Below are 9378 nucleotides of genomic sequence, written 5' to 3'. Positions count from 1 at the left end.
CAATGTTTAAAGGTGATTTGAAGTTAATCAAATATCTGTTGTCTTGTACTAACAAAATTAGTAGTTTAGAGCAAAGACAAGACAAATTTGATACTCGCATTTTTATTTTTGTAACAATTTCATAAAATAAATATTTATCTTCCCATATTCTTATTTGTACAAGTGATCACTTTTTAGAAGTTTATTTTGTCACTAATTTTGCAAATCTTATTCAATTTGCTTTCTCCAATTCTGTTCCCAACTACTGTCCATTGTTTGATTGCTGAAAATATCGGATTGTATGCTTTTCAAGCATTCCAACGTGTACTCACCTTTTGAACAAAACAAAAAAAACATGTACTCACCCGTCACCCGATCCACCATGTTTGTTTGTTCGGATCATGATGTTTCATAAGTTTTAAGGTTTATGTTGACACTTAATTTCTACTTCCATTTTAAAGAAAAAGTAAGAAATGAAAGAGAAATGAGAGATATGATAAGTAATATGATGAAAAAAAAAAATAGAAAGATAAATAAGTGAAAATAATATGAAAAAGAATGAGAAGTCTGAATGAATCAAAACTCGTGAAACTATATTTGGTATTCATAGTTTAGTTTTATGCATCTTAACTCATATCTCTTTTTCTTAGTCGCTCTAACAACTTTCATTTACTTTCGAAAATGATCTCATTTTGCTCATTTCGGTTGCATGAATTTCGTGATCATGTCTAAAGTTTAGGTGCTCATTTCGGTTGCTCATTTCTCTTTCATTTCATTTTCAGTCCAAGTTTTGTTGTTTATCATCTACTTCATCTGCATATTTTAGTCAGCAACTATGAATTTGGGTATATTCATGTGCATCGCGCAACATTCATTGTTAGATTAGTTTGAATCATTTTTCCAGTTTTATCTTCAACATTTTCTTTATTTTGGCATTTTATTTGCACTTTGGGTTCGTTTACATTTCCAATTGTATTGCTTGCTACACAGGGGTTGTCAACGCCACTACGATCTTTTCTTAAGTTTTAGCCCTCACATTCAACTAGTAATCACAGTCAAAAGCTGAATTGATCGCCCACCAACATAATTCTAACATCGGCAACGAAAATCAAACACACAACCTTCCAAACAAAAATAATCCATCGTCACCAACTGAGCCAACAGCATGTGTTTGTGAAGTAAAAAAACTTATACATTTGACACATTGTCACAGAGCATGCCTCTTAACTAAGGTTCTATGCCACGTACTTTTGACAACATCTAGAAGCGAGGCTTGGTTTTAATCATGTCAGGAGGAGATGTTCAACCTTTACAGTATAAATCTGGCTCCATATTATTTCCACCCGGGAACACATGTAAAAAGAGTTATGATTTATTCAAACCTCAAACATGGAGGCTCCTCAAGCTTCCTGCAGAATTTGGTAATTTGATTACAGACGCATAAATTGCTTCTTCTGTCATTGTACATGAAGCAAACTAAGCCATATGACCAAGCAATGAACCAATTAGAGGTTTCAATGAAGGGAAGCAAAATTCCATACCATTTCCGAAGGATGGGATCATCAGAGTTAGTACACATAAAGTACCAAGTTTTCTATGGTAGCAGATGCGAAAAGGTTCCATAGAAACCTTTCTGAAGTGACAATCTCATACCATCTTTTACACACAAAACCTGCTCTGAAAATGGTTGCAATCGGGAGATAGGCCAGGATACGCTCCAACAGATCATCAGGCAAAATGATATCCATTGAAACATCAGTTCCTTCCTTATCAACTTCCTCACCACATTCCAAAAATGAATCCAAGTCTCTGGTCTCGCTTTGTGTGTCATCATAGTCGCTGATCCATGATGTTTCTCCCGCCATAATAGAGATGAAAGAAAAGGTCTAGGTTGAAAGGCTCAGGCAGTGTCACTGTGGGTAAGAGTACGAGCTGAAGGGGAATCGAGAGCAACCACAAAAGCATTGAACTTTATGATGAAAACAGAATGGGGCACACACAACAATTTCCTTCAAATGGAAGAACAAGCCAATGGGTTGATCTATATTTGGTTGATAAACAAGGCCAAGCAAGCAAAGTGGGTTCTTTGGCAGCCTTTATTTGTTAACTACCAATTACATGAGAAAAATCTAAGCAAAATGCTTCATATCCATCGAGAATTAACATGAAATGTAAGTGAAATCTACATGAAATGAGTTAAAACATGTACGTTTTTTTTTGAAGTAGAGTTAAAACATGTACGTTAAATCTACAAAACAGGGGACTATATAACCTCAAAAAGTGAGATTATCATATGTACATGAAATGTACCAAAAAAATGGGACCTTACCACCCCCCAAAAGTGTCAATTAACACTCTCACAACAGATGTGACTACTCATTAGCAGTTCTAATTCGTGACTTGGCTGCTCAAAAGCATTTTGGCTTGAAGTACCATAATTTCAAGAAGCCATTGCTTGACTTGAAGTTTCATGTGTCTCCTTCATAATATGTTGGGTGCTACAAACATTGAAATAAAAAGAAATTGTCAGTTTCATTACCATTTAATGTATATAAAGAACAAATTTATTGTTACAGTTTACCTCTCTCCTAGGGCGCAAGTCGTATTTAACATAATTATGCTTTCCAGACCTCACCGTTACTTTTTCCTGAAGAAATTAAGAAGCACATCAGCATTCATATAATGAATATAATTTGAAAACTGACTGAGTTTATTTATACCTGTCTTTTGCTTTTATCCCTCTGACATTCCCAACTATCATGTCCAAACTCCTCGCAATTTGCACACTTAACCCTGTGTGACCTTCTTGCTTCATGTGACACGGTTGGACCTTCAGTTACACCTCTCTTCCGATTAATTCTTTCCCATCCAGGCAGCCTCTTCAAGGTAGGAGAATCAATCTTCCCATAACAACCACTATTACCGGGATCCAATTCAGGTATGGGATGTATTATCTCGGTGTAAGCTAAACAATAAGTCCTAGTAGTGTAAGCATCATCACAAAACATCTCCACATTTTCTCCCTTGTAGGCAATGCAAGCGCATGCATGCTTGCACGGTAAACCAGACAGCCCCCAATAATTACAACCACATTCTCTATTCCTCAATTTCACTAAAAAAATGGTATGCCCATCTTTCACTAGAAACTCCTCATTACCTGCATATGTGAGGACTCTGCAAAATCTTCCATCTTGCATTGTAACGTAAAGCCCTTTTCTAATCTTAGGAGTGATAATATTTTGAAACCCACGCCCTCTTTCATACCGCCTTTGAAATCTACCCATCAATCTACAAGTAATAGACTCAATCATAGACAAAATTGTCTTCTCTGTATCATCTCCCAACCAGCTATTAAAGGTCTCACAAATATTGTTTGTTACATGATCAGATTTGCACTTAGGGTCAATAGTATGTCTTGCCCACATGTTTTTAGGCCTTTCAGGATCTAACAACCAATTTGCAGCCTCAATATTGATTTTTCTGAGTTTGTCCATAGCTTTCTCATACATAAACTCATTATAAGCCATTGCCGCAACCCAGAATTGCATGTTGAGAAGCAGTGTTTTAAAATTCAGTTTAAAATTGTTCAGCAAATGATTACAGCAATACCTAGAAGTGATAAAAATATAATTAAATCAATTTAAAAAACCATAAAAATTATACACAATGTAAGTGTTTTTCATAAAGTTACCTATGTTTGGCGTAAGGAAATTTTTCGGCAACTGAATTTCGCAACCCCTATTACATAAACAAATCAAATAGTCAGTAAAACAGTATGTAAACAATACAAAAAAAATAAAGTATGTGTAATCAACACTAACATTTTCCATGTCTGACATGATTGTCACTTGTATATCTTGCCACTCAGGAACAGAACTCAATGCGTCATTCAACAAGGATAAGAAAAACATCCATGAGCCCTTACATTCAACTTCAACAACAGCAAAGGCAATCGGAAATATGTCTTTGTTTCCATCAACTGCCACAGCTGAGAGTAACACTCCTCCATATTGTCCTTTGAGGTGGCAGCCATCAATGCCAAACCAAGGCCTACAGCCCCTCACAAATCCCTTTTTCATCGCATCTAAGCAAACAAAAAACCTTTTAAACTCGGGGTTTTTGTTGATCCTAGGTTCTAACTGTAGCTTTATTATGGATCCCGGGTTTGTTTCCTTGGCAAGGTTAGCCCAAGCTGATAAGCCAGTATATCGAAGTGCATGAACCCCGTTTGAGTCTTGTCTCACCCTTTTTCTTGCACGATAAAGCTGAGCTAAATTGCTTGGTTCTATGCCATAATTATCCAACAATTCTTGATTGCTACTCACATTTGGGTCAGCCTTGAACTTGCTTCTTGACTTTTTGCCAGTCCAAGTGGATGTGGCATTGGAGTTCTTGGATGTTCTTATGCAGGAATGCAAGGGATTAAATGTCTGAATCTTAAATGTTTTCCCATCTGTTGTCAAAGAGGCATGAATACACCATAAGCAACCATCTGCAGAACATATAGCAGTTACCCTAGCCTTTTCATTTTTAATCATTTGAACCTGAAACCCCTCTTGTATAACAAAGTTTTTAAGGGTTGCTCTAAACTCATCCACATCAACAAACAATAAACCAACTTTTAACTTCACTTTTCCATCAGCTTCATGAACAGATATTTTTCCTTTCATACCTTTATCCAAATAAATTGACCCATCAGTTTCTTCACTCTCATCTTCTTCAGGTTCATCACCCATTCTACATTCATCATCAGACTCAATAACTATCACTTCAGGCATTTCATGATTATTATTCCTCATAGCCTTATCAAAATTACTAACTCCAAACTCGCGATCCTCATAATTCAATAAGGTAGCATATACATTAATGTGTTCACATTTAGCATTTAGCTTGAACATGTCAAGAACATCGGCATCAGTGTTAATGGACTTTTTTGACTGGCTACTTGGATGAGAAAAAGAAAGGGTGAAAGGTAAATCTTCAGCATTGCATCCGTCAGCCATGGCTAACCCACCAACATCATCAACTAAACCCAAATATGAGTATCGGTTAATATCAACATTCAATAACGGTTTAGTTCCTCCCCTTTTTCCAGCAAAATGTACCAAGAGATGCACACATCCTGGATTGGGTTTGTCATACCCATGATTCTCCACTGTTAACCTCTCAACCTGAAACAATTTTTTTGCAAAATTTGCAACAACAAAAAATGTAAAAGAAGGTATGCGGCTGAGAACAAAAATGATAGACAGAATATGAGGCAAACCTGTTCTGTAACAGGGGAATGAACAATGAGTGTGGGGGAGGGTTGCTGACTTTGCGCGGGGGATAAAAGGCGATTCAGTGTCCTACTTTGATCTGTGAACCAAAGACAATGAGAGAATTCCTAAAACACTATTTTACAAATTAGACAGAAGTGAACGAATTTACCTTCAAGGGGGGTTAGTGTTATTTTTTTTATATAGAGGGGTGTGTGTGTGTTATGTGGGTGAACTTGAAGAGTGTTTAGTGCAATTTTCCCTAGATTGTATGAATGCCAAAGCAAGAGCAACATGGTGTCATATTGATCAGGTAATAAAAGAAATCAAAATAGAAAAATGTTGATGTGCAAATGGAGGAAGCTGTGCCTGTTTTCCAAAAAAATGTATGGGTGACATAGGGCGACTGAGCAATATGATCTCATGACTGATAAAAAGTCTATTTGGATACCACTTTTTGGAGTTATCTATTGCTTTTTTTTTAGTAGATAAGCCCCATTAAGTGCTATTTAGTCTGCATCCAAACAAACTTGAAATGCAAACAAACTGATTTAATGGTAACTAGTTTTGTAAACGAAAGCAGAGAAAATAAAAATCGAATTTCCAATTTCAATTTTTTTTTTTACCAGGGGCTTAATATTCTTCATGTCATCCTCAATGCTACATCACTTAAAATCTAGTATTGTTTTATTCATTATTAACGTTACCAGGCTGATTAAAACTTTCAATAATGCAACATAAAATGAGCAAAGTGAGCCAAAAATGGTTTAACTCACCCTGAGGATCTAGGGAACTTTCATGGTTGATGGAATGTTGTTGTTCTAGAGAGACATGCAATGGGTCACCCGCGCCGGAATGTGACTTCACTCCATCATCAATACCAGGAAGTGATGTAGATTGTGCCCAAGCATCATCAGCCAGGGCCAAAATTTCATCAAAGCTCAAATTGCTCAGAGGGTTGGTTTCTGAAACAGATGTACTTTTGGTTTCCATGTCTTGAGGAAATATGACATGTACCTAGTCAAAGTTAGATTTGGGGCAAGTACCTAGTCAATGGTTGGTTTTGCAAAGTCCTGTTTTTCTAGAATGAACATGAACACAATTCAGGAAACATCAATAACCAAGAAGAAATCAAACAACATAAACAGAGATTAAAAAAAAATTCCATGACATACTATGACATAAACCATAGTTAAAATAAAAATATCTAAGAAATAATTCAGTGTGGATGAAATTTAATACTTACTTTGAATAGATAAAAAAACAAAAACTTTCAGGTTCAAGTGTGGGATTCCATCTTCCTGACCCAGTATTAGGGCTTCTTCTGAAGTCTCCTCCTCTGAGACTGTCTTCAATGACAGGGAAACAGAGAAAGAGAAAAATGCAAGGAGTGAGATGAGAGAAGGATTCGGATTCTCTCTCCTATTGGCCTTTACTTTTATTAATTCAATTTCATTTTTTTAATGCTATCTCTCAGTTCATGGTTGTGAAATTTTACAGGTTGAAATTTTATTAATTCAATTTCATTTTTTTTGATTGATCGTATAAAAAGTAAATAGTACTATAGAGATAAAAGAAAGGGTTAAATACTTTTCGTAATATAAAATTTATAATGCTTTTTTTTGTGAAACGGATTTGTAATGCTTACTTTTTGTCGACAATATTAAAATTTTACCTATTTTTTTAGCTTTTATTGAATTGAAAAAGAACAAGTTATGTGGTTAAGACTTTTTTTAGTCCCTTGTGATGTCGTGATGGACCAAACAGGAACAAAAATTATATAATTTTTCTTATTTTTTAAAGACAAATAAAAAATTAATAAAAACTAAAATCAAAATGTTCAATTTAAATGACAAAACATACTTGGATGTGGGGTTTTTATGGTTGCTTTGGTTGCTACGACGTTATACACTTGGAACTCTCGACGCCTTTGCATTAGTGGTGTTCACGGGTTGGATTGGTTCAAGTTTAGAGAATTCCAGTAACATAGAATTTGAAGCGATCATATTTGAGCGGTTTGGTTTGATTCACTTTATTTAAATCTAGGCTTAATACATCAGAAAGCCCCCTGTAATTGTAAAGGGAATTAAATCCAGGGTCTGAAAAATTTTCGCATCAAATTGGGTCCCTAAGAAATTTTTTTTTAATTCAATTAAGGCCAAAGTATGCCAGCCCTCAATTTTGTCCCAGTCATCAATACCACGTGGCTTTTATTATTATTTTTTAATTAAAAAATTTTAAAAAAATTATTTTTCATTCCAACTCAATAATTTAATCAGAAAAAAATTTAAAAACTTAATAAAAAATCTTTATCATCATCATCCAATCCCCGATACATTTCCTCATCCTCTTTAATTAACCCTATTAACAGGGAAAAAAAACTCATCATCATCATCCAATTCCCCACCCTACCCTGCATCCTCACCCGCAACCCAACCTCAACCTCAACCCCCACCCCACCCGCAACCTCACCTCCCCACCCGCAACCTCAACCTCAACCCGACCCCTAACCCCAACCTCAACCTCAACCCCACCGCCACCATACCCACCCAAATCCTGTTCTGATTTTCGTTTGGTGTGGATTTGGGGTTCCTGAGAGAGAGAAGCACAGAGATGACGAGCGCCACCACTAGCCACGCGGAGAAGGAGCTTCACTTTTTGCAGAATCGAGCCTGCTCCCACAAATGCTTCAGAACCGAAATGCTCCTCTAGATTAAACCCTTGTTCCGGTTCACCAGATACAACGCCACCGCGATGAAGATCAGAACCAGCAACACGTTATCGGAAGTGGGTCCTCAGATTTGGTTGCAAATGGGGGTGGGGTGGGGTTGGGGTTCACTGATCTGGTTGCAGGTGGGGGTGGGGCTCACAGATCTTGTTGCAGGTGGAGGAGGGATTGGGTGAGGAGGTTTGGTGTGAGGTCGTGAGGGTGATGCCGTGGATAACCCTTTGAATTTGTTGAGAGTGGAGGAGGGTTTGGGTGAGGAGGTTTGGTTCACTAATCTGGTTGCAGGCATAAAAGTGTTGTTGAATTCCAACCCTTTGAATTTGTTGCTACTGCCAGTAGCATGTTTTCTCCTTACAGGTAGCATTTGTTGTTGGATCAAGATTTTGCTGGGTTTCTTCAAGATGTTGCTGGAAATTGATTATGTGTTTATGGGTTTATGTATTATTAGATTAGTTTATCATTTAGATTATTAGATTGTTTAGTTAAGGGTTATTAGATTAGGTTTTTATTAAGTTTTTAAATTTTTTTTCTGATTATTTAATTGAGTTGGAATTAAAAATTATTTTTTTAATTTTTTTAATCAAAAAATCAAAAAATAATAATAAAAGCCACGTGATATTGATGACTGTGACAAAATTGAGGGCTGACACACTTTGGCCTTAATTGAATTAAAAAAAAAATTTCTAGGGACCCAATTTGATGCAAAAAATTTCTAGGCCCTGAATTTGATTCCCTTTACAATTACAGGGGCCTTCTGATGTATTAAGCCTTAAATCTATTTAGTAAATCTGAACCAAGCTAATTCGATTAAAATCAAGTTAGTTTGATATGGATCATCGGGAACTTGATCTTCAGTGTTGTCCACTCGCGACATTCTAAGAGAATGCTCCGTTGAAGGTGACTCCTCACTAGATGGTTGTCGTCAACGCGTTTGAACCATTGCGTAGGGAGTTTGATAATTTTTGCCACAAACGACGCCAAATGCTATTCCAAATATTGAACCTTGAGCACCTTTAATCTTTACGTGGTGATTGTAGATTGAATGCTCTGGTTGCGATGGAGATGTCCACGACGAAGTAAGGTGAGAAACAAGAGGCATACCTACAAAAGACATTATGACGCTCAAGTCAACTTCTAAATCAGAGAGAGAATCTCGAAGTCTAAAAAGAACTAAGAGTTTGCCTAATGAGTAATGCTTAAGTAAATTAATGACTAAACTTATGTATGTTTATAGGCTCGGTGTCCATCGCGTTTGTGACTTCAAGTCCCTAGACCTATTCTTTTTTTCTGAGAGAATGGTGCGCCTGTATGTTCTTTTTTAAAATCGTGTAGCTTACTTCCAATTGATTCCTATAATGAAGGGCCAAATAGTTTTAAGAACTAAAAGTAAACATTCCAGTTGACAAAAAAAAA

General features: G+C 36.4%; 1 protein-coding gene across 2 annotated transcripts; it reads right to left on the bottom strand.

The window, feature by feature from the left end:
- Positions 1–2109: 2109 nt before the first annotated feature.
- On the bottom strand, positions 2110–6660 carry LOC130717381 (uncharacterized). 2 transcript variants are annotated; one of them, XM_057567594.1, is made up of 8 exons: positions 6484–6660; positions 6014–6318; positions 5246–5337; positions 3801–5150; positions 3671–3717; positions 2700–3588; positions 2561–2626; positions 2110–2477 (listed from the first exon to the last, which is right to left on the bottom strand). In XM_057567594.1, the coding sequence occupies exons 2-8, from the start codon at positions 6228–6230 to the stop codon at positions 2448–2450; spliced, it is 2691 nt and encodes an 896-aa protein (XP_057423577.1). In that variant the 5' UTR covers positions 6231–6318; positions 6484–6660; the 3' UTR covers positions 2110–2447. The 2 variants fall into 2 exon arrangements, with proteins under 2 accessions (XP_057423577.1, XP_057423578.1); XM_057567595.1 differs by having other exon boundaries at positions 6014–6254.
- Between the last annotated feature and the right edge of the window lie 2718 nt (positions 6661–9378).

This window comes from Lotus japonicus, chromosome 5 (genome assembly GCF_012489685.1).
Source record: "Lotus japonicus ecotype B-129 chromosome 5, LjGifu_v1.2".
Classification (NCBI taxonomy): Eukaryota; Viridiplantae; Streptophyta; class Magnoliopsida; order Fabales; family Fabaceae; genus Lotus; species Lotus japonicus.
The sequence above is the reverse complement of the archived record's forward strand: the minus strand, read 5'-3'. Positions and strand labels throughout refer to the sequence as shown.

What these genes read in the sequence shown, in the direction of transcription:
- LOC130717381 (XM_057567594.1), bottom strand. Translation starts at nt 6,230, where the DNA reads ATGGAAACCAAAAGTACATCTGTTTCAGAAACCAACCCTCTGAGCAAT. An exon ending in TCATGTCAGACATGGAAAAT is followed by an intron (nt 3,718 to 3,800) that starts GTTAGTGTTGAT and finishes TTTATGTAATAG; the next exon opens with GGGTTGCGAAATTCAGTTGC. An exon ending in GGGATAAAAGCAAAAGACAG is followed by an intron (nt 2,627 to 2,699) that starts GTATAAATAAAC and finishes TAATTTCTTCAG; the next exon opens with GAAAAAGTAACGGTGAGGTC.